Genomic DNA, 27,617 nt, shown 5'->3' with positions numbered 1-27,617 from the left:
CTCAGGGTCAGTTCTCAAAAAGCACCAGTATTGTTTGCTTTTCTTTTAGTATAAAGCCTATCACATATCACCTCTCTGCTCTACATTCTCCAGAGGCTCCCATGACCATCAGAATGGAAGCTGACCACACTCTCAGGGTTGGTTTTCTCTGGCCCAATGCCTATCGCCCTCTCCCTTGCTCACGGTGCTCCTGTCACACTGAAGTTTTTGCTCCCACAGCTCACAACTTGTGCCCTTACTGTGTGGAAATTCCCCAAGCTACCTCCCTTATGTGGAATCCCCACTCACTTTTCTGCAGCTTTCTTCCATGGCACCAAACAAGTCTAAAAACATGTATACTTTTTTTTTTCTGGCTTATTGACTATTTGCCTTAGAGAAGTAAACCCCATGAGAGCAAAGTTTTGGTCTATTTTGTTCCCATCATAGTTTCTGTGCCTAGAACAGTTCTTGGCAGTTGGAGAATGTGATAATCATTCACTAAGTCATTGTTGAAAGAATGGAATTAAAATAACAAAAATAAGTGAAATCTTTTAGGGGGTATAAGCAGAAGAGAGATGAGGGAGAAAAATTATCAAACATCAATATTTAAAAGCTTCTTAAAATGAGTAAAATAAATAGTTGAATTAGGAGAATTGGAAAGTTGTGGAGTCACCAGCTTTAAGAACTATGAAGGAATGGCGTAGTGGTTAAGACATCATGTAGGATGCCTGCATCCCATATAGAGTACTTGGGTTCTTTCCAGTTCTGGCTTCTCATTAATGTGCATTCTGGGAGATAGAGAAATTGACTCAACAGCTTCTGTCCCTGACACCCATCTTGGAGATCCAGATGGAGGCCCTGGTTCCCAGTTTTGGCCTGGCAGACCCCAGGCTATTTTGGACATTTAGGAAGTGAACCAGCAGATGGAAGATCTCTCTGTCTCTGTTTCTCTTTCCCACCACCATCCCTTCCTGCCTCTTAAATAAAGAATGAAATGTTCAGCAACCTATATCTCATTACCTTTGAATTGTTAAATAGTTAAAGGAATCATCAGCGGAGCCTATGGAATTTCCTTTCCCTGAAGAATTAAGATGATCATCCATCGAAGATGGACAATGTGCCCTGAGTCATAAGAAGAGTCGGCTGATTAATCTGAGCAGACTTGGGGTACATTGCTGTGCCCTACTACATCGTGCTGCTTTGGAGAGGGCAGTCAAAAGGAGGTAAAGAAGAGGAGAGTAGCATTTAGGGAAGGCAGCCACAGCCCGAAGCTTGCATTGTGATGGGGATGCACACAGCTTCCTTTGTTGGCAAGATCCGGATTAGACTTGTGTCTGATCCACTGGAGCAGAGCCTGGAAGCCTTCGAGGTGGGCTTGTCCCCAGCCAGAGAGGCGGAAAATCAATTTGGCTGGCAAACGAGAGCCCCCAAGAGCTCAGTCCACGCTCCATAATCCTATCCACTAGCAGCTCAGGAAATAGATGCCTGAGCTCTCACATATTCATGGGGGATGTGAGGCATAAATCAGGCTTTAAGGATTGGGGGCAAAGGGAATGGACTCTCTGGCTGGCTACTAATTAATCAAGCACAGAACACCTAAACCTAGCAACCTGGGATGAAGCCACACACGGAGGAAGAGGCTGCTGCTTCTGCATTTCCATTGCTTTTTTGTTTCAATCAAAATAGATATCAGAGGAAATTTTCCTTTTTAGCTGATGCTGCTTATGCATCCCCCTGTTCTTCCTTTAATTAAAAAACATGCTTATTGCAATACTTGCCAGAATCACTTTAATGGTATTTTAATTGTAATGTCTTTGCCTGATTAAAAAAAGAAAATATGAACTAGAAAGTATTTACAAAAGTATTCTCTGTAAGCAGGAAAAGAATCATACACCTCCCCAGAATGAATGCCACATACTAATTCTTTAATTAGCCTGGTGCTACAGTCAAATGGGTAATGCCAAGGGAAAAACATATCTAAAATAAAGTCTCTGACTCAGAGCAGCAGATAATAGCAGTTGGGAGCAATAGTTTTCACCAGTTCAGATTTCTCTGGTAGGATAAAGAATCATGTACAACTAGAAATGCTATGCTCAGGATAAGCACATTCAATGTGGTCAGACAAGTTTCCAGAATTCTTTGCAAAGATTCAAGTAGCCTTTGGGAAAAAAGTAGGCAGGCCGGGTTATTTGGCTCCCACTCCTTACAATGAATGCTACACAGTTCCCTTTATTGTTTTAGGCATACACCAGAAGCACAGACTGGTGGCCCTACCTCCAGAGTAGGTTTGCTGTGGGACCCCAAAATTTATATTTCATGCAAGTTCTCAAGTGATAAGAAACATGCTTTTGAGCGCTACACTTTGAAAGCCACTGTCATAGGTAAATTAAGTGATTCTCTAGGCATCTACTGTGTTGCAATACTTGATATCACCTAATACAGTCTAATAAATACAAACCCAGAATTATAAATTAATTATTTTAGTCATTCAGTCAACATTTACCATTGTTTTCCTGCTCCTCTATTGGGTGCTAAAATAAAAGAAAAATAATACAGTCTTCACTCCCGGAAAAATTGCAGTGAAGTTGAGTTTCTTTGAGTGAATGAAGATACTCAGGTTTTAGTGGATTGGCCAAAATACAGATAACTGAGACAAAAGATAAAGATAATGACTTGGGTTTTGACTGTTTTTACAAATTAACCTATTTTAACAGTATAATCAATATAAAGCATAAGCATAAACAGAAATTCAGAAAAGAAAAAACAGAGATATAAGTAAATCTCTTGTTATTATAGCTACTGTTAGCAATTACTACCAAACTAAATCTAAATTTCTTTTCTACCTCTGAAAAACCACTACTTCCTTTTCACAACAAGCCTTCTGGCATTTAAATGTGCCAGCCCTGGCTGCTCTATGGGTTCCTAAAAAGGCACTTACGACTTCAGAAAGAAACTTATTTCTGAAGAGAAACATAAAAGACAAAAAAAAGTTTTTCCCCAATATCTATACTGAGCAGATAAAAATATTCCTCATTACCAAGTTCTTTCAAATAATCTTCTCCCTTCTCTTTTATCAAAGTTCAATTAGCATCAACCTAATCACAATTTTTTGTCAGCCTGCAATTTGATACACTCCTCTGAGCATCTTTTTTTCCCAAAAGGTTCCAAACAGTATTTCTCTCTGAATATTGTAGACATGACTTGGCTATATAAGATATTAGTGTTGGATATGAAAGATAACAGTTGTTTCCTTATAATTTCATTAACTGAAAAAGTGAGAATATCTCCTCTCTTTACCTGACCCCAGGAATATATTTGATACATGGGAAACAATAACAATGAAATGCTGAGTCTCTATTATATTTTCATTTGTACAAGAATCCTGGATACAAAAATATTCCAGATTTCTAGCTCCATTCCCATTCTGGATAAATAGGATCTAGGGATCATCAATCAACAAATGAGATAGAGAGGTAAGGAGAGATCAAGTCCTGGAGGACCCTGTAAACCATATTAAGTTTAGACTTGAACTTAAGGGCTAAATGGAAAACCAATGAAGGGTTTTAAGTAAGGAAGTTTGAAACATTTATCTTTCATTACTGAAAATATTATAACCTTCTGTGCTAGGAAGGGACTGGTCCCTTTCAATAGCATTTTTCATATTACAATATCCAAGTTGTCAAAACATAAAACTGTAAATTGTTTAATATCTATCTATCTGTCTGTCTGCCCATCTATTGGAAGCATGTCCTTTCTCATAGCAATGGCTTATCTTTCATTTAAGGCTAATCAAGTGTGTCTGGGACTGTTCTCTGGAGGTAAATTATTTAAGTCATTGTCTGATTGGGAAAAATAAGGGGTTTCAGAGCCAAGTGTCCCCCACATTAAAAAGCCTTTGTCTCTGATCTCCTGATACACAAATAGCAAATGAAATTGGTGTCTGGACTTACCCACTAACATTTGAGGGTACCAGGAAGGACTCTGGTCAATGAGAACCTCACAACTACCACTGATTTGCCTCTTCAAGTCAGAAGCTCATTCATTAGTTCACTCCTCAACAATTACTTGAGTCTTGTTCCCTGCCTGGAGGTGTAATGGTGCTGTAATGCAAAGGTGAAGAAAAACTGACCTGATTCCTGCTGTCTTATCTATGTCCTAGTTCACCATATGCTGCCCTGAAGATAGAAGGAAGAAAAAAGTACCCAAATGTCATATTTGTAAAGAATTGACATAAAAGTAATTCAAGTTCTTAATCAATTCAGAATTCTATCAGTGATCCAATTAGTTTGAGTCATAGGCAAAGTCCCCGCTCCCAAAAGTAAGTCACATTAACTTGTCACCAAGAAAAGCCTGGCCAAGAAAGACACACAGGGAAAGGGATTTACACCTACACTTCAGCAAATCTAAGGTTAATTCTTTCTGATACTGACTTGTTCCTCAATCTTCTGCTTTGGACAATGGCAAAGACCAGCCCCATATGCAGGGCCATGCTTGAAAATATAGGCAAAAAGTCTATTATCTCCCTTACTGTTTTCCTCTACCAGGTGCACACAAGCGGTAGGGGTTTACACAAGCCACTTTCCTCCTATAAAGGAAAGGAAATCACCATCATTTCTATTTGGGGCATTGATCTGGGGACTAGAATCTTACCTAAATCCACAAGAGGGTATGTGACAGACTCAAATTTGAACTCGGGTCGAAGATTTCTGACCATTCTGCAATGAGCCAATCTCACTGTATTGGTTATACATAATCATCCCATTCCTGGTCTTGAGGGGTAGCTATGTTTCAGCCAATATAGGAGGTAATTCAGTGAATCCTCTTTCACAGCCACCTTGCAGATAAGTTATTTAAAATTTACCAATGTGAGACAAATTTTACCAGCCCACAAAACCCTCACATATTGATCAAAATATTCCCCAGTTACAGAAAGCAATAGTAATACAGAATACTTCATTTTTATTCAAAACTCCATCTTGCCTTCAGATATATTTCCTTCAGGTCCAACCTACTCTCTGTAAGGTTTCAAAATTATAGGCACAGGGTAATCTGTGCAGTGCCTCAACTGACCTGACACACAGAGAAGCCACAAGTAATATCTCATGGAAGTCTTCTTTCATTGCATTTCTAAATCACCGCATAGTAAAGCATTATCTGAAGCATACATCTGAGACTGGTTTGGTGCTAACTAGAAGTAACAGTGCATAAAATACCTGTCATTTAAAACAGTGTTCTGGAGGGTGGGGGGGGCAACATTATGACATAGCAGGTTGGGCCTCTGCCTGCAGTGCCACCTTCCCATACAGGCACTGGTCCGAGACCAGGCTTCTCCAGTTGAAATCTATCTCCCTGCTGATGCTCCTGGGAGAGCAGTAGGAGATGATCCAAGTGCTGGGGGGCCTGCACCCATGTGAGAGACCCAGAGGAAGCTCCAGGCACCTGGCTTTGACCTAGCTCAGCCCATGGCCATTGCAGCCATTTGGGGAGTGAAGCAGCAGATGGAAGATCTCTCTCCCTCCACCTCCATCTCTTCCCCTCTGTAACTCTTATCTTTCAAAAAAAATAAAGACAAAAAATAAAAATAAAAAGTGTGTTCTGGGTGTAGCACTTAATACTTCACTTTTAAATCCCCAAACCTTTGCAATGAATGAAGAATTTCTACAAAGAAATTAACAGTGAGGCCGGTGCCATGGCTCACTAGGCTAATCCTCCGCCTTGCAGCGCCGGCACACTGGGTTCTAGTCCCAGTCGGGGCGCCGGATTCTGTCCCGGTTGCCTCTCTTCCAGGCCAGCTCTCTGCTGTGGCCAGGGAGTACAGTGGAGGATGGCCCAGGTACATGTGCACTGCACCCCATGGGAGACCAGGATAAGTACCTGGCTCCTGCCATCGGATCAGCGCGGTGCACTGGCCGCAGCAGCCATTGGAGGGTGAACCAATGGCAAAGGAAGACCTTTCTCTCTGTCTCTCTCTCTCACTGTCCACTCTGCCTGTCAAAAAAAAAAAAAAAAAAAAAAAGAAAGAAAGAAAGAAATTAACAGTGGTTCAAGCAAAGGTGCATCATCTCAATAAGCCAATTGTATGCCATAGAAACCCCAAATAAACTCAAAGAGATCTGAATGTCTTCGAATTGTGGACTAAAAAAAGAGTTTAAAGAAAATCAAACCCCATACTAAGCTGCACCAGAAAAAAAATGTGCTTCTATGAAGTCAAAGTAACAAGAAGAGTGTAGGCAATCAAATGGATAGACTCTGCAACTTCTAGTCTGTATTCTTCCTACTGTCACAAAAGAAAGAAAAACACTTCAATATGCATTTCGAAGATAACAGAGGCAAAAGCAATACAAGGTCTTTATTACCCAGCTAATTCTTTCAGTAATCCAGTTTGCCTTGTATATAGAAGCAGCCTCTATCTGGAAATAAAATTGTAACTTCAGCCTGATATTCAGCCATCTCTTCTGTTATCTCTGTCAGTCCAAAAGAAACAACTAACATTAATTGAATTCCTAATTCTGGACCAGGCGCTGTACTAAGAGCTTTACAAATATTCCCTCATTCAATACTCAAAATGTCCATAGGAAGCCAGCAACCCATCATCATGTACATATGTCACAACCGACCATATGTAGTAGCTATCATTATTGATGCTGCTGTCATGATAATTAGGCATTGTCCTAATGGGGAAAATCTGAGGCTTACCGAGATTCTCAACTTCTCAAGGTCACAGAGTTTGTAGTAGTGGAGCCCAGATTCAGACTAAGTTCTTTCTGTCTCAAGAGCCTGCCAAGCATTAAACTGCCTTGGTGTATGCCAATAGTCCAAGAAATAGAAAATCACATTAAAGGGAACCAGTGCACTATTAAGCAGCAATAGAGTCTGGAAACAAGTTTCTGATGAAGCATTTTAAAGCAATAGCATTGTGCGTAGCAAAAAAAAAAAAAAATACAAAATGTTATCCTTCTCGATGTATATATTTAAGGTTTACAACAATCTTTTTGTGTATATAGTGAAGTGATTACTTTCATAAAGCAAATTATCATATTATTTCACATTACTCTTGCGAACCATGAGTGAGAGAGAGAAAGAGAGAGAACAACTCTGAAATCCAAAAGCTTAATACCAAGGGAAGAATTTATTCTCCCCTAATTGACTCTTTATCTATCATTATCTCTAGGCCACTTCACACCAAGCAGCTTGACCACCAGGTCAGAAGAGAGTCATTGATTCATTTAAGAAAAATGAATGCTTTCCCACTTACAGATCACATGCCCGAAACCTCTGTCCAAGATGCCTCCTGCTCTGACAAGAGAGTAATGTTTCTTTCTTTGTTATTATGGCTCATCATACTTACTTGGAATAAAAATAATAAATTTTAATTCAGCGATGCCTATGGCCGTTGGGCATCTTAACATAAAAGAATGAAAAATATAATTAACTAAATCAAGGCAATATGCCTATTTCCATCCAGCTCATTAGTATTAATTGATTGGGTTAATTCTCTTTTGTGTTTAACAGTATCCCAAAAATAATTTTAAAAAAACTGGAAGAAGAAAGAAGTAGACAAAGTTCTGGATTTTTTTCTAATGAAAGTCAAATAATAATAAATGCAATAATGGTGACAAAAAATGTCATCTTTAATAAAATTCAAGAATCACCTTATATCGTCATAAAAGATGGCACAAAACTTTGTCACTGGTGTTAGTTCCCAATAACTGCAAAGAAATTTAAAATGCTCCTTTCTACTAAATAAGCCATAGTTATAAGGAAAAAAATGGTGATTCTATTTTATAGATGGAAATAAAAGAAAGGCACAGAGTTCAAGACTGTTGAGGACATAAATACAGAAGGATTGGTTTGTCTGATGTAAGAGTATTATCCTCTACATATTAGGATGCTGGTTTCCATTAATGGAAAATAGTATATAGAACATAGTATGTTCATACAGTAGTGATAAATGTAGCTGTTAAGTAAGCTACCTTCCCTTTTTTTAATCCTTAATCTGTCCCAAGTATATTTACTTCATGTAGAATATATTCTTTGGAATATTATGGAAATAGCTGAGAACTTGCCAATGGATTTTGTTTCTAACAACTCTAAGTTATATACATATGTGCATAACTGTGTGTATCCATATTATATATATAAATACATATATAATATGTGTACAGAAGTGAATAAGTGTGCATGTATGTACATATACATATATACATAAATGCGTGGTATGTGATTATATGTGTAACCATGAGAAAAACAAAGGACAGTGAAAGTCAGTTGGGGAAAGTAATATTTAAAAGTGTAAGTATTTTAAAAATATGGCCGGCGCTGCAGCTCAATAGGCTAATCCTCCACCTAGCGGCGCCGGCACACCAGGTTCTAGTCCCAGTTGGGGCACCGGATTCTGTCCCGGTTGCCCCTCTTCCAGGTCAGCTCTCTGCTGTGGCCCAGGAAGGCAGTGGAGGGTGGCCCAAGTGCTTGGGCCCTGCACCCCATGGGAGACCAGGAGAAGCACCTGGCTCCTGCCTTCGGATCAGCATGGTGTGCCGGCCGCAGCGCACCAGCCGTGGTGGCCATTGGAGGGTGAACCAATGGCAAAAGTAAGACCTTTCTCTCTGTCTCTCTCTCTCACTATCCACTCTGCCTGTCAAAAATATATATATATACCTCAAAACTCTGCACCATTTATTTGTCCATTCACTCAACAATCAACACATAATATTTGAGCCCACATCACATGTCAGGCACTATCCTAGGCCTCAAGGAGACAACAGGAAATAAACTGAGTCTTTAGCCTTTTTGAACTTATTCTAGAAGAGGAGTCAAACCATAAACAAGCAAATAAATATCTAATAAGTCCTGTCATAATAAGTATTATGAGAAAAAGTAAATGCGAAACAAAAAGAATAATGAAGATGAGTTATAATTTTAGAAAAGAAAACTGAGGGGTCCTGCTCTGGTACATTGATATTTTCTATCAAGAAGCAAATGGAATAAGTGAGGCAGTCACATGAATCTAAAAGAAGAACAATCCAGACAAAGGACATTGTGTCATGGGTAAAAGTTCTGAGGTAAGTATATTCATAGCAGAGCTGGGGCAATAGAAATGAGGAAGACAAAACTAATGAAAGGATTGGAGATTAAATAATGATAAGGATTCTGGACTTTATTCTTAGTGACATGAGAAATCATTGAAGAGTTTTAGGAGAGAACTAATTGAGACATAGACTCTATGCTGCTGGGGGCTTACTTTAGTACACAGCATAAAAGCCAAACCCAAGAGCTTAAACACTCAAGGTCTTATTTTTCTATCACAAAACCAATCTCAGAGGTGGGCAGTCAAACAACAACTCCAAAGTCATCAAGGTCCTGGGTTTCTGCTATTCTGCTTTCCTAATGAGTTACCTCATGATCCAAAATGGCCACTTAATATGCAGCTATTATACATAAACAACAGAAGGTGAAAAACCAAAGAAATCAGAAGAAATAGGGTATGCCTCCTTCTGGGTCAGCTCTACAGAGGGAATTCCCAGATACCTCACATAATACTTCCCCTTAACTTTTTGATTAGCTTTTAGCTATAAGGTTATATCTAGCTACAAAGGAGGTCAGAAAAATGTAGCTGGGTACATTACTGCTACAATTGAAATTGGAATCCTGCCATTAAACAAGACAAAGAATTGGAAACATAGAAACTAATTAAGAGACAAGTTAAAATAGTCCAGGCCAAATTTATGGTGGTTAGGATTAGCTTGATAACAGTGGAGATGTTAATACATGGGACACATGTTGAAGATTCAGCTAAAACAATGGACTGATTGATTTATCATCTCATTGGATGTGAGAAAAAGAAATATGTTTAGGATGCTGCTAAGGTTGTAGCCTAATTGGACACATAGAGTTCCAATAAGGGAGATGGTGAAACTCCTCAAATTTTGATTTTGTGTGTATATTAATATCCATGTGACCAAAACACGTCTCAGACACAAATGATACACTCCTAAGCTCCTGATCATTCTCCGACTCTAATCTTCCATCCTCTACTCTGAATACTTCGGTTCACATTCTGTCTCATCATCTGTTTTAGAACCAGAAATTTCATTCTATTTACTTCCTATGTTTCTTTAATAAATGTACAAATCACTGACATTAACTATTATTCCTCACATTTTTCTTGTATTTCACACAGCTTTCCCAGGCCACTTAATATGCATTCGCAAATTGTCTGTGGAACAAAATTTGAGCATGCCCTTTCCTGTTCTCATTCTTGCTAGAAGTTAAGGCCTACATATTTACAATAAAAATCTCAGTTTTACTCTAGGCAACTCACCACCATGCCAACAAATTTGTTAAAGAAAGCTTTTATTTAATGAATACATATTTCATAGGTATAACTTTAGGAATATAGCGGTTTTCTGTCCATACCAGTCCTCCTACCCCCACTCCCATCCCACCTCCTACTTCCTCTCCCATCCCGTTCTTCATTAAGATTCATTTTTTAATTAACTTTATATACACCAGGCCAACTCTATACTGAGCAAAGATTTCAACAATTTGTACCCACACACACACACAAAGTATAAAGCACTGTTTGAAGACAAGTTTCATAGTTAATTCTCATAGTTTAACTCATTAAAGACAGAGGTCCTACGTGGGGAGTAAATGCACAGTGACTCCTGTTGTTGATTTAACAATTGACACTCTTATTTATGATGTCAGCAATCACCCAAGGCTCTTATCATGAGCTTCCAAGGCTGTTGAAGCCTTTTGAGTCCACAAACGTCATCAATATTTAATAAGAGCCATAAGCAAAGTGGAAGTTCTCTCCTCCCATTAGAGAAAAGTGCATTCTTCTTTGATGGCCCCTTCTTTCCACTGGGGTCTCACTCACAGAGATCCTTCATGTACAACATTTTTTGCCACAGAGTCTTGGCTTTCCATGCCTGAAATTTCCTCATGGGCTTTTCAGCCAGACCAGAATACCTTAAGGGTTGATTCTAAGATCAGAGTGCTGTTTAAGGTGTTTGTCATTCTGAGTCGGCTGTGTGTACTGCTTCCCATGTTCATGCCAACAACTTCTGTGTCCTAATTGTAGAGAAGCTAGTTCCCACTTATATTATATGCCTACAAACTGTTCTCTCAAAAGAAAGAACAGATCCATCAAAAAACTGACTTTTTCCCTCTCCACAGGGTAAGAGATTGTTCTTCCAAATATGATTCACTCATTCTGAATAATATGAGAGTAAAATATTGCCTAAAGAGGAATATCAAAGAAAATCACTTTTGGAAGGTAACAGGTTGGGGTAGATATTTGGGTTGCTCAGAACTTGAAACTAGAAGAGTGAGAAGTTGAATGTATATTATATATCCTCCTGCCTTTCTCCTACCCTTTGCTTTCTCTATCTCTATGATGCCTTTTCTACTTCTTTGGTCTCTGATGCTATCAATAACATTCGCTGATTAAACATTTACCTGGGAGTAGTAATATACTCAGAGACAGGATTCCAAGACTCTAAGCTTGGTGACAGCTATGGGGGGAGCCCTATTAAAGGCACATCAGAAGGATTTGTTCTATGAGGAGGCTTTAAGTCTATATTTTTCTTTTGTCATTGCTAGTCCTTAGAAGGTTTATTGTTGTCAACAAATCAGTACTCCCCATAGCTACACACACACACCACAAGAGCTTTAGCTGAAAGACCATTTCCCGCAAAAAAGGGCATTAATCGATTGATTTAACTAAAAAATTATTCTTAGTATGATAGACAAAAAAAAAAAAAAAAAAAAAAAAAAAAAAAAAAAACACAGTGTCCAGAATGCACAAGGACAAAAAAGACCCAATCAGAAAAACCTGACAGTCTGTAAGAAACAGGAATCAAAACATTTTACTTCCCCCTCATGTACCCATAATCTTACTCTCATAAGAACAAATGTCTGCAGCCAGCACTGTGGCGTAGTGGTTAAAGCCACCACCTGCAGGGCCGGCATCCCATATGGGCACTGGTTTGAGTCCCAGCTGCTCCACTTCCAATCCAGCTCTCTGCTATGTTCTGGGAAAGCAGTAGAGAACGGTCCAAGTCCATGGGTCCCTGCCACCCATGTGGGAAGACCAGGAAGAAACTCCTGGTTCCTGCCTTCAGACTGGTGCAGCTCCAGACATTGCAGCCAACTGGGGAGTGAACCAGCAGGTGGAACACTGACCTCTCTCTCTCTCTCTCTCTGCCTCTGCCTCTCATTCTCTCTCTGTGTAACTATGACTTTCAAATAAATTAATAAATAAATCTTTAAAATAAAAAAATGAACAAATGTCTGAGTAAGTGTTAAATCTGTTTAAAGTTGGAGCAAATGTGGTAGCATAGCTATATAACATCAGCAGCCCATCTCAGAATGCCATTTTGAGTACCAGCGATTCTGCTCCTAATCTATCTCCCTGCTAGTGTGCCCAGGAGGGCACCAGAAGATGGCTGTATTTGGGCCCCTGCTACCCACATGGGAGACCCAGATGGAGTTCCTGGGTCCTGAATTCAGCCTGACCCGTGTCTGGCTATTGCCAGCATTTGGGAAATGAACCAGAGGATAGAAGAACTTCCTTGCTATACTCTCTGACAAAAGAATAATCTTTAAACACATCCTTAAAGAATAGTGTTTCAGTGCAATTTTGTGGATACCCCAAACTAATTGCATCTCCCAAGCAATTTTCATTTGCTGATTAACAGGGACACTTTGATAACCATTCCTCATTATCAGCCACTAGAAGAAGAAAGATTTTTATTATTATTTAACAGATAAGGTACCAAATGGCACAAGGAAGTGAAATAGCCAACTTAGTCATTTATGGATGTGGTAGAAGAGCTGAAATATGAATTTTCAGTCTCCTCCAAGTTCCTAGGCCCTAGAGCTATGTGGCTTGTCTTGCAATAAGGAAGCCTATTTATATGACTTTCCATGGGACCAAGTAGTCAAAACCACAACATGGGGAGAGCAGGAAGACATTGCTTTCTTGGCAGGGAAGTTCAAAGGCAGCAGCATGAACCGATTTCAAGGCATTTTGCTATATTGTGGGGGATGCACTTGTTAAGCAAAACTACAAAGGGTTTGAAGAAAACAGTATATTCTTTGAGAACACTGTTAACCTTCTTGCTTTTGTAAAACTTAAAATAATCACACTCTGTGCTTCTAAGAGTCATAAGGAAGTCCTTTCATTTTGAACCTTCTGACCACTTTTTGGAAAATAAATGTTCCACCAAGTTCTGGAACTAACCCAAAATGTCCCCCTCCTTCCAGCCCCTACATGTGATAGAACTGTGTAGAAGAACTTTCCTGATAGTCAAGCTCCACGGACCTTTAACATGCAGCAAGTTGAGGATGCTTGTATTGGTGTCAAGCAGTAGCACCTGGCCACTCTCCACTGTGACGTTGTCGCCATCTTGTGGCACTCTCTCAGGATACCAACTGTGAGCTCTGGACCACCTCCGGCAGAACTGAAAGGAAAAGTTGCCCTGAAAAACAGAAGTGATTTTTTTGTTGTTGTTGTTTTGTTTTTTACTGGATTGCTTGTTTGTTTTTATGCAGAGAGATTTTTTCTGTTTTCCATCAACACAGCATAATTAGCCAATCAAAATATGAATTTCTCAGAGAAAGTTAAATATTTCAAATGTCTCAGTAAAATTATTTATCTCTCTATTCATACAGCTAACCAAACAGAGAAAAAGAACATAGAAAAGGCAAAGTTGCAATTGAAGAGCTGCTGAAATCAGTCCCCAGAATATCATTTTCCCCTCAGCACAGGCCTCCTTCTACCTAACAGATGGAGTTGATTCCATTTTTTATTTTTACAGACATGTATTGAGTCTTGGACAAAAAGTCATAAATAGCCTGGAATAGGGAGAATTAAAATGTTCTGCTTGATAGGTGGCATTTTGCTTTATGTAATTGATATCATTTTTCACTGGCTCTACTGCCAAGTGTTCCTGTTTTATAGGAACATTCCTCTTTTCAAGTACTGAGATCCATCCACCCAATTGGCCTTTTTCTCTTTTTTGGATATTATTTTTGCATGCCCTCTGTGCTTGGTGCACCAGTGCTGAACAAAGCTCATGCATGCATAGGTGCAATGCAGGCTGACTGTGCATGGCAACTGAATCACCCCAAACTTTTGAGTGAGGGGCAGGGGACAAGAATGAGGGAATGACCATAAAGCAAAAAGCACCTCCTCTCCATCCCAGCCCCATCCCCTGCTCAGAACTCCTGACTTTGCTGTTAATTTCTTTTTTTTTTTTTTTTTTTTTTTTTTTGAGATCTAGAACATTTATTTATTTTTTTTTTTTTTTTTTTTTTTTATCTTTTATTTAATGAATATAAATTTCCAAAGTACGTCTCATGGGTTACAATGGCTTTCCCCCCCATACCGTCCCTCCCACCCACCACCCTCCCCTTTCCCACTCCCTCTCCCCTTCCATTCACATCAAGATTCATTTTCGATTATCTTAGTATACAGAAGATCAGCTTATTATACCTTAAGTAAGGATTTCAACAGTTTGTTCCCACACAGAAACATAAAGTGAAAAATAATAGATGATTTTTTTTTAAATGATGATGAAATCAGATCAGACCTATTGTCATGTTTAATCCCAGTGAGAGTCAAGTTGGGAATTGATAGTTTCTTTTTTTTTTTTTTTTTTTTAACAGAAGATCAGTTTAGTGTACATTAAGTAAAGATTTCAACAGTTTGCACCCCCATAGAAACACAAAGTGAAATATATTGTTTGAGTACTCGTTATAGCATTAAGCCTCAGTGTACAGCACATTAAGGACAGAGATCCTACATGAGGAGTAAGTGCACAGTGACTCCTGTTGTTGACTTTACAAATTGACACTCCTGTTTACGGCATCAGTAATCTCCCTATGCACCAGTCATGAGTTTCCAAGGCTATGGAAGCCCCTTGAGTTCTCCGACTCTTATCTTGTTTAGACAAGGTCATAGTCAAAGTGGAGGTTCTCTCCTCCCTTCAGAGAAAGGCACCTCCCTCTTTGAAGACCTGTTCTTTCCACTGGGATCTCACTCACAGAGATCTTTTTGCCAGAGTGTCTTGGCTTTCCATGCCTGAAACACTCTCATGGGCTTTTCAGCCAGATCCGAATGCCTTTAGGGCTGATTCTGAGGCCAGAGTGCTATTTAGGACATCCGCCATTCTATGAGTCTGCTGAGTATCTCACTTCCCATGTTGGATCACTCTCCCCTTTATTTATTCTATCGGTTAGTGTTAGCAGATACTAGACTTGTTTATGTGCTCCCTTTGACTCTTAGTCCTTTCATTATGATCAATTGTGAACTGCAATTGATCACTTGGAATTTTGCTGTTAATTTCTAATCACTCTGAAGTCATGTGTTTTTCAAAACGAAGATGTAAAAATCACAGAAAGCATTCAGTATTAACCCCATGCAAGAGGCTGAGAACAAGTCTGTATGTCTGGTGATGTTATACATCTCTCATTATGTTAAATATGATGAAAATCAGGTTAGAGAAGGTGAGTCCCTCAAGGTAATGATACAACATGTGTATCCCTCTCTTCACACAGTCATTTTCCCATCCAGATTCCAACCAAATGTGAAGCCTGAGTTCCTGTGAAATAAACTGCCTAGAAGGTCCTCAGTGACGCATGAGAGGCAGATGGGAGAAGATCATTAAGAAGGGAAGGCATATTTATAATACCGACAACTATACCTACATGCAGAATAGTGCCCTGGAGTCTTTCCAAGAGAGAATATGGAAAAATGTGTTGCCAGAAGACCCAGTATACATATTTCCCAGAAGGGAGTAATGACCTCTAGGTCATTAGTCCTGCATTACAGACCTATCCAATCACCAAGGTTTTGGGATAAGGAAAAGCAAGGTCTTTTCATTTTCTACATCTGCAAAGGATGAATGAAGGTCTATGACTCCTCCCCATTTAAGAGATAAAGAGGCAAAAGGCATAATAATACCCAGTCTTGGCACCACAGAGAAAAGGACAGGTTATACACAAGCATCCTGTGACCCATGAGCCATGTGAACTGTGTCCCTCCATGATGATCCATGGGCTAAAACTATGGACTGACACCAGGGAGGAAAAGGAACCGAAAGTCCTTTATATAAGGCTGTACATTTACATTCATGTAATACTTTTACTCCTATAAAATACAGAAAGATGATAGGAAGCTAGAGTGGAATAAAGAGATGAGAAAGTAGAAAAGACTGAGACAGTAAAGTTAACTGAAAAGCAAGGTGAACCAAAGTTCTAGAACCACTATAAGGCGAGGACTACAGGGTGGAGAACCACATCCAAAAAAAAAAAAAGGACCCAAGAAGTTTCCTCCAATCCAAGACCCAAAATTAGCAAACTGGGCATGGTGGTGTGAGGACAAACTGTAACCACTGTAAGAAACTCAGTAACAGAATGCTGTCTCAGACATTAACCTGGGAGTGAGATCTGTAGCTCAGCCACAAAATACAGAGAAAACTACGGCTCATGACAGTGAAAAGATCTGAGAAAAAGTCATTAGTTGGGTTCTTCAGTGTAACAAAAGCAGACCATTTCATTAATTAATTCTGCTAATTAGAGAGAATATTTAAGGTTCTTAAAATTTGTACCAATATCTGTTATCTAGTTTTCGGTGAGCTTCAAAGACTTTCTCTGAAGCACCTGTGTGCACCATTAGCTTGCTTCCATGTATTATAACATCTTCCAATTTTAGTATATGTGCTGCCGAAGCAAGCACATATTATAGCATCTTGATCTGGTCTGCCAGCCATCAAAAATATCTATATTGAGCCATTATATCTCCACTTTATCATTGAGGAAGCAAAGGCTCAAAGTATTCAAATGATATGTTAAGGATCATAGCAATGGAGACAGACTGGAGTCATGCAAAGCAAACTCTCACTGGATGTCTTTCACTTCCTGTGGCCTTCCCTAGGACATTCTGCCCCCCAAATATCCACACGGCTCACTCCCTTACTTCATTCATGTCTCTACTTAAATATCACATCTTCCCCTGTATTCTTATTTTTCTAAAGTACTTGCAATAACTCTCTCCTCTCAATGCTGCTTCATACCACATTAAAAATATAAGATTTCTTGTGTATTTATCATTGACTGAGCTCACTCAAATGAAACAGGACCTCTTGTTTTGGTCATTGGTATACCCCTATACTCTTAAAAACTTTCTGACAAATAGTAAGTGCTCAATACAAATTGTTGAAGAATTTTTAAAATGAATGTTCTACCTGATAATCCCAGGCATTTTGTTATAGATATCATACCACACACACACACACACCACATCTCCATGACTCTAAATAAGTTTCAAGACTTAAAATGTTACATCCTGGGGCCGGCACTATGGCGAAGCAGGTAAAGTCGCCACCTGCAGTGCTACCATATGGGCACCGGTTTGAGTCCCAACTGCTCCATTTCCAATCCAGCTCTCCTCTATGACCTGGGAAATCAGTATAGAATGGCCCAAGTCCTTGGACCCCTGCACCTGTGTGGGAGAACTGGAAGAATTTCCTGGTTCCTGGCTTTGGATCAGCTCAGCTCCAGCCTTCGTGGCCAACTGGCAAGTGAACGGGTGGATTGAAGACCTCTCTCTCTCTCTCTCTCTCTCTCTCTCTCTGCCTCACCTTCTCTCTGTGTGTAACTCTGACTTTCAAATAAATAAATAAATCTTTTTTAAAAATGCTACATCCTGTAACAGTGGGTCTCTTGATACATTTGTTTACAGCCCATATATTTTCACATTCTTTTTCATATTTTCAAGCTGTAATTAGACATAAAATGATAGAGATTACTTCTGAATTGGAATTTGAGAATAAAATTTCATATTCCTGTGAAATCTTTCACTAATTTTTTTCTTTGCCCTTCTCTATTGAATGTGACACAAGAATACAAGTCTTAAGCTTTCAGTTTCAAGAGATCTACACTGCTTTGTGCCTAAATCTATCCATAAGATGTATATAATATTTATTGGTGATTCATGATTTTGTTTTAAACAATCACTAAATTCCAAAGCACATAAAAATCAATGCAGCTTCAACTTCTTAACTGCTGGGAGAGCAATGTATCTCCATGATTTCCAATTGTCAATATAATCCATGTTTATTTGCATGCTGCTGTAAGAACCTTAGCACTCCTACATTTTCACAGTTACCAAGGAAAGTGGGATCATCCCCGACACAGGACTCCCACAGAAATGCCCCATGAGACAGTGGGGATGTTGACCTTCCAATACCTTTATCGAACAATCTCTCTCATTTTGGTCCAATCAAAAATATTGAAAGAATTCATAAAAGATTGCTTGTCACTATTTTTCAGAGTTTTTCTATTGATACCAACATGATATTTTTGGTAAATACCAGGCTCCATATCACCAGCATAGCCGATAGGTCAATGCGGATTTCACTTCCACCTAATACAGGCTCTCTCCAAGGTGCTTTTAGCCTTAAGCTTTAGTTTTCTCCTTTGTTAAACAAATCACCCATTTCTATTCTGCAGACAAAGAAAATCATTTCTGCACAGGCCTATGAGTTCACGGATGGAAATAAATACACAAGAACTATACAGAACATGCCCTCCTTTTTACCTGAATATACAATCCCCAGTGAAACCACAAAAAAAAAGTCTCAGCTAGGAAGCTTATGCAATTTGTTTTCTTCTTACAGCATGTCAGCACTTCTCTGAACTTTGGGGAATGTGCAGTGTCTGCAGATCTTTCATGTCACCTTAAATGCATTTGCAATACCACCAGAGTTATCTGGAAAGAAGTCATTGATCAGCAAGTTGGAACACCAGGCAAAGCAAAGACCTATTTGTAGTCTCTGCATTGAGCTGGGATGGCAGAGGATGGAGCATATGGGAATCTCTCTAGTCACAGTATGTTCTGACTGACAAAGACAAGGAAGAACTGCTCTGAAACCTCATCAGAATGTCTTCTTCCTCAGCATGCAAGTCCTGGAAACAGGAAAAGACAGTCCCTGTAATCAACATTTTCTCCATCACTTTGTTCCCTTTATTTTCTCCAAAGTTCTTATTGCCACCCAAAACATTTTATATCCCTTTACGGCCAGTCAACCCCTAATAGAATGTAGATATCACAAGAGAGTCTTTGTTTTCTTCGGGATCCCCAGTACCTGCAATGCCTGGCATACAGTGGGCACCCCAACATATATTTCAACCGATGAATATTCAATTCATTTGTGCATATAATCACTATGCCATAATTTAAAATGTTAACTTGATACAAGGCAGTATTTTTTAATTTGTTCTTTAGTATCCCTTGGCATAGGAATATTTTTAATTTTTATGAAACTAAGTTTATTTACAAAGGCAGGCATTGTTGTGCAGTGGTTAAGCCACCGCTTAGGATACCTACATCTTTATTGGAGTGCTTGAGATTGAGTCCCACTCTGCTTCTGATCCAGCTTTCTGCTAATGCGCCTGGGATGCAGTGGATGATGGCTCAAGCATTTTAGTCCCTGTCACCCACACAGGAGATCTTGATGGAGTTTCCAGCTCCTGGCTTCAACCTGGCACAGCCCTAGCTCTTGCAGACATTTGGGAAGTAAGCAAATGGATGCAGGTTCTCTCTCTCTCTTTTTTAAAAAATAAACATCTTTAATGTATTAGATTTTATGATATCCTTCTTTTATTCTGACACTTATGCTTGTGTGTTAGCACTGATTCGTACGATTTGATATTGATTGGCACATTACTTCTCAATTATCTTCAAATTTTTGTTTTTTTCTTCTTGCTTTTCCATAAATAGTTAACTGAGTATCTGAATATCATTTATGAAATAGTATTTGCTACTCTTGGTTATATTGATCATTGTACAATAAATGCTGGATATTAAGCTTGGTAGTCAATTAAATCCCAATCATTTTTGTGTATGAGCATGTAAAGGTATCTTTCCCAAAATAAATGTCATCTCGGCCAGCACCGCAGCTCACTAGGCTAAACCTCTACCTGTGGTGCCGGCACCTCAGGTTCTAGTCCCGGTTGGGGGCGCCGGTTCTATCCCGGTCACTCCTTTTCCAGTCCAGCTCTCTGCTGTGGCCCGGGAAGGCAGTGGAGGATGGCCCAAGTTCTTGGGCCCTGCACCCACATGGGAGACCAGGAGGAAGCACTTGGCTCCTGGCTTCAGATTGGCACAGTGCACCAGCCGTAGTGGCCATTTGGGGGTGAACCAACGGAAGGAAGACCTTTCTCTCTCTCTCTTTCTCTCTCTCTCTCTCACTGTCTAACTCTGCCTGTCAAAAAATAAGTAAATAAATGTGATCTCATCTTTTTTCTTCAGGTACTTATACTACCATTGAGAAAAATATAAATAATCAGAAAATTAAGATGTGATTTATTTAATAATTAAAAGCATAACCAAGGTGCTATGTGAGTTCAGATGATTAGATGACTGACCCTGGTAGAGACTGTTTTGCCACTGAAAACCAGTATATTAATCACATGTTTATTTCTTATTTATATGTTTGTTTTATTTGAAAGCCAGAGAGAGAGAGAGAGAGAGACTAATAGACAGTGATCTCCCATCTATTGGTTTGCTCCTCAAATATCTGAAACAGCCAAGGTTGGACCAAGCAGAATCCAGAAGCCAGGAACTCCACCTAAGTCTCCCACGTGTGTGAGTGGCAAGGATCCAGCTGCTTGAGTCATCACCTGCTGCCTCCCTGGTGTACTTCAGCAGAAAGCTGGAGTCAGGAGGGGAGCCAAGACCCAAATACTGGTGTTGCAGTCTGGAACTTAAGCATCTCAAGCAGTTCCTTAACCAGTAGGCCAAATACTTGCTCCTACATTTTCTTTTTTTAATATGGACACTAGAGATAAATTAACATGAACTGAAATTATTTCAGCTGATTATGAAACAAATGATACTTATTTTTTTAGAAAAGTTAACCATATACAAATCCAGTATTATGAATAGAGTCCTATAATGTAATAACTCTTTAGGGAACAAAAAGGAAAATAAATTAGTTTGGCATAATTTATCCTTACTAAGCTCATGCTGCCTCTAAGTGGTCACTTTCTTTTCTTGGTGCTTATAAACCCTTCACAATTAGAAGATAACACAAGAAAACCTTTCCACAATTCCCAGCACATTGGCTACTTAAAGAAATGTCAATAATACCTTTTCCCAGAGACTTGCACCAAATTCAGACTTGTCCTTTGTCTCCCTTAGAAAAGTCAAGCAATTCATTGGCTTATCTTATGGTTCTACATACTTATGTTCTCTATTGTTTCTCCCAGAATACTAACACAAGCTCAATCCTACATAAATGCAAATTACTAGCACTATTGAACTTCAGAGAACTATCAAAGCCACAAACTGAACAAATGTACAGACTCTTCCTTTATCTCTCTTCCATTTGAATCTTCAAATCTCATCTATCCACATTCTTTCTGAATTTTAAATCTGAAGATCGTTCCACTTGCTGGGAAATTGTAATATTGACAATGATAGCTAATGAATGCTAAATGCCATGAATGTTCCAGGCACAGTATTAGACTATTACTTACAGAATCTTTAATGCTCACAGCTGAAAACTGTAGGTATTTTCTTTCTCCACCCACAGTTTAATGTTAAAAATGAATAAGTGAGTGCACTTACCAGGTGCTATCTCACTTAATAATTACAGATTCTTTTCAGACTCCTTGCCTCTAGCTGTTCACTAGATGGATCCCAGCATCCAAGGAGTATCTATGAGCACCAACTGCTCCCAGGCACTGGTCTAGTCCAAAACAAAACAATGCCATGACTTCACAGAGCTTATATTTTAGGAACATAAAACACAAATAAGACAAATAGTGTCCTCTAAGGGGGAAAAAAAAGATGGATAAACTGTATCAGAAGTACCAGGGAGGAAGGAGCTATTTGATATCACATGACCAGGGGCTGCACCTCTGATACAAGATTGGAGCAGAGAAGCAGAGTGTAAGCCAGAGGCTATCTCGGGGAAGCCCTGAGGAAGGACCATGTGTGCACTACTGCAAGTGCATCAAGAGCACAGACAGGACAGCTGGACCTGAAGAAAGGAATACACACACACACATACACACACCCCTTCTGCTGATGCAGTGGGAAGTACTGTGTAAAGACCTACGTGATACCAAGTTCTTCATATGTCATAGATAAAGGAATTAAATAAAATATGTAGTAATATATAACAGGACCCACAAACCATAGCCACAGCCCAAATCTAGCCTACCCACTATTTTATTACTGACACATGGCTGTGACAGTTCATTTATATATTGTTTATCACTGCTTTAAGTTTGTGACAGAGACAATATGGCCCCAGAGAATCTAAACTACTCATTATTAGGCTTTTTATAGAAAATGTTTGGGGACTATTGTTTTATTTCAGGTCGATAGTATGAACATAAAATCAATGATAAGCTCAGTATACTACATCTGTACTCCATCAATATTGAAATATGTTCAAAATGGAATCTTCTGTAATAAAAAAAAAAGAATTTCTTAGTCAAGAATATATACTGAAGGAGTGGAAACTGGTTCAGTTCTTATCATTTTCCAGTGAACAATAAGCCTGGCCATGGAAATCCACATAAAGACAAGTGGAAGTATGAGCACAAATGTGTACATATGTGTACATTCCACACACAACTGCATATGTGCATTCATGCACACACACACACACACACACACAGCCAAATCAGATGATTGACAGATACACGCTAGCCTTTTTCACAGAGCTGACACACTGCCATTTAACCATTGAGCATGGCGCACGTGTCCCTGTTCCTAGTCACCAGTAAGAGACAAGGTTAACATTTTAAGTGATGGACTACAACATGTTATTTCCCCATGCAATGGACCCGTGACTGCACAGCCTTCGAAAACACTTAATTTCAGTGATTGAATACACAGGAGCACACTTTCCCTGCTATGGACCTTTGACAGCTCCTCAGTTTCATATACCAGGGGAACATATTTTTCCTCCTTTTCTTTCCTCCCCTTTATATCTGAAGGGAAGCAAAATAAATATGTGGCAGCACAGTAAAAAGGGAGAAGCCCAGAGAATGAAAACCAGAGTACAAGCATCAATGTATCTTACCATAAAAGTATTCACTGCCATCTGCTCTAATTACTTCTAATGTTTGGGCTACCATCTTCATACAATAGAAATAATGATCTCCTTAAGGGAAAGGGGAAAAAAAAAAAACTTAACAGAAACAAACAAAAGTTGATTACATTTAGCTTCCAGGCTAAAGAAGTGCCAAGCTACTTCATAGTGAACAATCAATTAGGAGAATGGGTAGGTCTCTGATTAACACTAACAAATTAGGCTCCCTTTGTTGTTCCCTCACCTTTCTTCTTTTCTCATCTCATCAGAGGACTTGAGTCCACAGCTCCTAAAGGACAAGGCACATTCCTAAGTCTAAGGACACTCCATACTAATTCAATACATTTAGATCAGAATCGCACAACTCCAAGCATCCTCCTGGTCTTCTTGTTGGCAACAGACATGATTTATCTTTGATAAACACTGACTGTAAGGCGAGATATTTTACCGAGATTCCAGATCACCTAACAGGACAAACTTTTTAGGTGGCACCCCAAGACTGAACCCTTCTAAGGAAGCTAGAATCTGTCAATTTAGCCTCCTTAAAGTTTTTAGGACAACCCAGACCAGGTTCTTTTCTTAGATCTAAGTTATATATATGGAATCCAGGAAAACATGCAAAACTTCCCCACAGGGGAAAAAAAAACAACTGCCACAAATGCTGCATACCACGTATACTAAAGTAAAATTCTTCAATGTTCCACATGACCCCCACCCATGGTACACACATCCTGTGCAATCCTCACCCCTTAACAGGAGCACAGTCTCTGAATATGATCAGATATCAGAGCCACAGTTAGGTTGCTATGTGGGAGTACAGGAGGAATTCTGCGGGTACTATCACATTCATACATCAGTTAACTCTGATATGAATCAACAAAGAGATAGACTTCACCAAGTCACCTAATATTAAGGACTCTATTGCGTTCATAAAAGAGAGATTTCCCCCCGCCTTGAAGGGACATACAGCCATGTGGCAAGGACTCCAGAACAACCTGAAAGTGGTCTCTGGCCAACAGCCAGCAAGAAAATGAGGACCTAACTTCTACAGCTGCAATGAACTCACTTCCTTGGGCAACCTGAATGAGCTTGAGGGACGAACTCTCCAGATGAGAACAAAGCTGGGTTAAGACTTTTATTTCAGCCTTCTGAGACCTGGCCTGAAAAGCCAACTACTTTGTGCCCAGACTTCTGGCCTAGAGATCTGTGAGATAATAAATAGACATTGTTTTAAGTCACTGAGATTGTGGTCATTTTTTATGCAGCAAATAGAAAACTAATATGGTCTTCTCCGGAAAGCAATTTTTACAGAGGATGTTTGGGTTTTTCTCTTTTCATTTAAGTTATTGCTCAAGGATATAGATAACAAGAGGATCATGTAGGAATACCAGTGCTAGGCAGAAAATCAGGTTGTTCTCTTCCTGCATAAATGACCCCCTCCGACACAGAACATCACATTGAATTTTTAAATTTATGATAACAAGAATTATCTATGAAGACTGGGCGCAGAACTTTCATTTGTTCAGGAAGAGTTAGGACTACAGTAAATGCCACAAGGACTTCCATATCATCAGAAACTCTAACTCTGTTAAAGAAATGAAAAATACTCCTGAACCTAAACACAGTCACACATGTGTCCTTTAGGAGATACTAAGAATTTTTTTAAGATTTATTTATTTGAAAGGCAGAGAGAGAGAGAGAAATCTTCTATCCAGTAACCAGTGGTTCACCCCCCAAGTGGCCCCAGTGGCCAGGACTGGGCCAGGCTGAAGAGTCAGGAGCCAGGACTCCATTCTACGTGGGTGGCAGGAGCCCAAATATTCAGGCCATCTTCCACTGCCTTCCCAAATGCATTAGTAGGGAGTTGGATCACAAGTAGAATAACCAGGACTCAAACTAGTGCTCCTACTAATAATTTTTAAAAGTCTACATTTTGAAGTTCCCTTGTTGTAGCATCGCAGGTAAAACCTCCACCTGCATCACCTGCACCCTATATGGGCACTGGTTTGTATCCTTGTTTCTCCACTTCTGATCTAGTTCCCTGCTAATGGCATGGGAAAAGGATCACAAGATGCCCCAAGTATTTGGGCCCCTGCCACTCATGTGGGAGACCCAAATGAAGCTCTTAGCTTTGGCCTGGCCCAGTCCTGGTCCTTGGAGCCACTTGGAGAGTGAACCAATAGATGTAAGATCGATCTTGTTCTCATTCTCTCTCTCGCTCTCCCGCTCTCTCATTCTCTCGCTCTCCCTCTCTCCCTCTCTCCCTCTCTCCTCCCTCCCTCCCCCTCTCCCTCTCTCTTTTTCTGCCTTTCCTTCTCTCTCTAACTCTGATTTTCAAATAAATAAATAAACTTTTTTTAAAAAGTTCATATTTTGAATTTCCATGTTATAATTAAATTTGAATATACCGGCAGTAATTACATTGCTCTTTCACTAGCATTTCTTCCTGAGGACAGAAAGGGATTTGGTTTTTTATTTTCTCCTAAGGAAGGAAGGGAGTAAAGAGAGAAGAGGGGGAAAGCAACACATTACAGGGGGAAATCAAGCTAAAAAACCAGATAAATCCATCCTGTGCCTGCTATCCTCACTGGCCTTGAGTAAACTAATTCCCTAATTCTTTAAGCTTCAAATACAGATTATTGTACTTTTTAAAGAGGACAAAGGGAATGTTAATTTAGGTATTTTGATCTCCAGTAAGTAGCATCCTGTGCCATTAAGCATGCATGGATTGCCTGGTATATGATAATGCACAAGGTAATTCATGCTAATGCTAATACCACAAAATGATCAGTCCTACATGAAGAAGCCCAGAAAGATGTATTTCACAGCTAGGATGAAATCTCAGGAACGTAGAATTTGAGAAATTTACTTATCTGTGGTACTGCAAATGCCTTTCTTGTTTATACCGGTGACGTTGGTTAAAACATCACCATCACCTTTTGTGAAAATTCACCAGGTGCTCATCTGGAGCCAGGCATTGTGGTACCCACTCCTGTACCATGTATGCATAATTGAATTTCTAAGCTCTTAGAGCCCAGTTTCAAATGCATTGTTCCCTTTAGTCCAAACGCATCCGCCACACATTGTCCCTTTTCTGCCAAACCCTGCTTATTGGCTCCAGATGCAATGAATCATTTACTGACTTGAGCGACATTAGAGGTAAACACCAAGGTTAAAATGTAGAGATAATTGAATAACACCAACTACCAGTAACAGCAGTCCGGGCAAAGGAGGAAATAGACCCAGAGATTTCAGATATAGCAGTCTGATGGAAACCCTCCATTCTCAGGATCAAAACCACATGCCATAGTGACATGATGGAAAAATAAAATCTGCATTTTGTTTTTTCAAATTTTCATATGCCTGTTATCAATATGGGTAGAAGCAACAAGCAGGTGGTCACATAATTTAAATGCCCCGATGATTAAGAATAATATACTCAAAAATCAATTATCATGCTTTTAGTGTATCAAAGCAATGTGCTTAAAGATGTTTTTAAATATATACCTAATTTATTGTTTTCACTGATGATAAATAAGATTAATGATATTTATGCATTTTCTTTCACAATAAACTCTTCTTCAGAGAAAACCCTATATAGCATTTTCCAAATTAATATCATTTCCAGATAGCAAAATGCACTTTAATCATTCGCTTTACAGTCACCTGGAATTCATTGTATACTTTCACATAATATAGAATAAACATGAGTGCATAACATACAAACATAAGTTTCTACAAACACTAGGAAAACTTTCCTTATATGTCTTTAAAGGTAGAAAACTCAGAACTCTTGATGAATACCAAACAATCCACGGGCATAGTTATCACTCAAGAACACCCTCATGGTTTAGAAGTTAAAAAATCACATAAACCGGCCGGCGCCGCGGCTCACTAGGCTAATCCTCCGCCTAGCGGCGCCGGCACACCGGGTTCTAGTCCCGGTCGGGGCGCCGGATTCTGTCCCGGTTGCCCCTCTCCCAGGCCAGCCCTCTGCTGTGGCCAGGGAGTGCAGTGGAGGATGGCCCAGGTGCTTGGGCCCTGCACCCCATGGGAGACCAGGAAAAGCACCTGGCTCCTGGCTCCTGCCATCGGATCAGCGCGGTGCGCCGGCCGCAGCGCGCCGGCCGCGGCGGCCATTGGAGGGTGAACCAACGGCAAAGGAAGACCTTTCTCTCTGTCTCTCTCTCTCACTGTCCACTCTGCCTGTCAAAAAAAAAAAAAAAAATCACATAAACCTCCATGAAAGGAGCCTTATAGCAGTAGTTAACAACTACCTGGTATTTTAAGGCTGAACTTAAATGGCCATACTGGAAAGTTATCAGAGACACCACACCTCTCAGAAACAGTCTTTCTCCAATTCTCCCAACTTTGGGGAATTAATCCCTTCCTGAAAATCAATTGCTCAACTTACTGTGCACTAATTATTCAGGTAGCTCTCTTTCACTTTAAGAAAACAAACCTTTTCCCCATTTCTCCAATGGGAAGAAATAGAGCTCTCAAATAAAAACCCTGTGT

The 27,617-nt window shown here is 39.6% G+C and overlaps 1 protein-coding gene across 6 annotated transcripts in view; it reads right to left on the bottom strand.

Moving 5' to 3' along the window:
• PKHD1 (PKHD1 ciliary IPT domain containing fibrocystin/polyductin) overlaps positions 1–27,617 on the bottom strand; it is a 579,994-nt gene that overhangs the window by 362,331 nt on the left and 190,046 nt on the right. For all 6 annotated transcript variants that reach the window (XM_070074011.1, XM_051855614.2, XM_051855618.2 and 3 more), the window contains one exon: positions 13,310–13,466. In XM_070074011.1, coding sequence (XP_069930112.1) covers positions 13,310–13,466 — 157 coding nt within the window. The remainder of the gene's footprint in view (positions 1–13,309; positions 13,467–27,617) is intronic.

The sequence above is a fragment of the Oryctolagus cuniculus genome, chromosome 5 (assembly GCF_964237555.1).
Source record: "Oryctolagus cuniculus chromosome 5, mOryCun1.1, whole genome shotgun sequence".
Lineage (NCBI taxonomy): Eukaryota > Metazoa > Chordata > Mammalia > Lagomorpha > Leporidae > Oryctolagus > Oryctolagus cuniculus.
The sequence above is the reverse complement of the archived record's forward strand: the minus strand, read 5'-3'. Positions and strand labels throughout refer to the sequence as shown.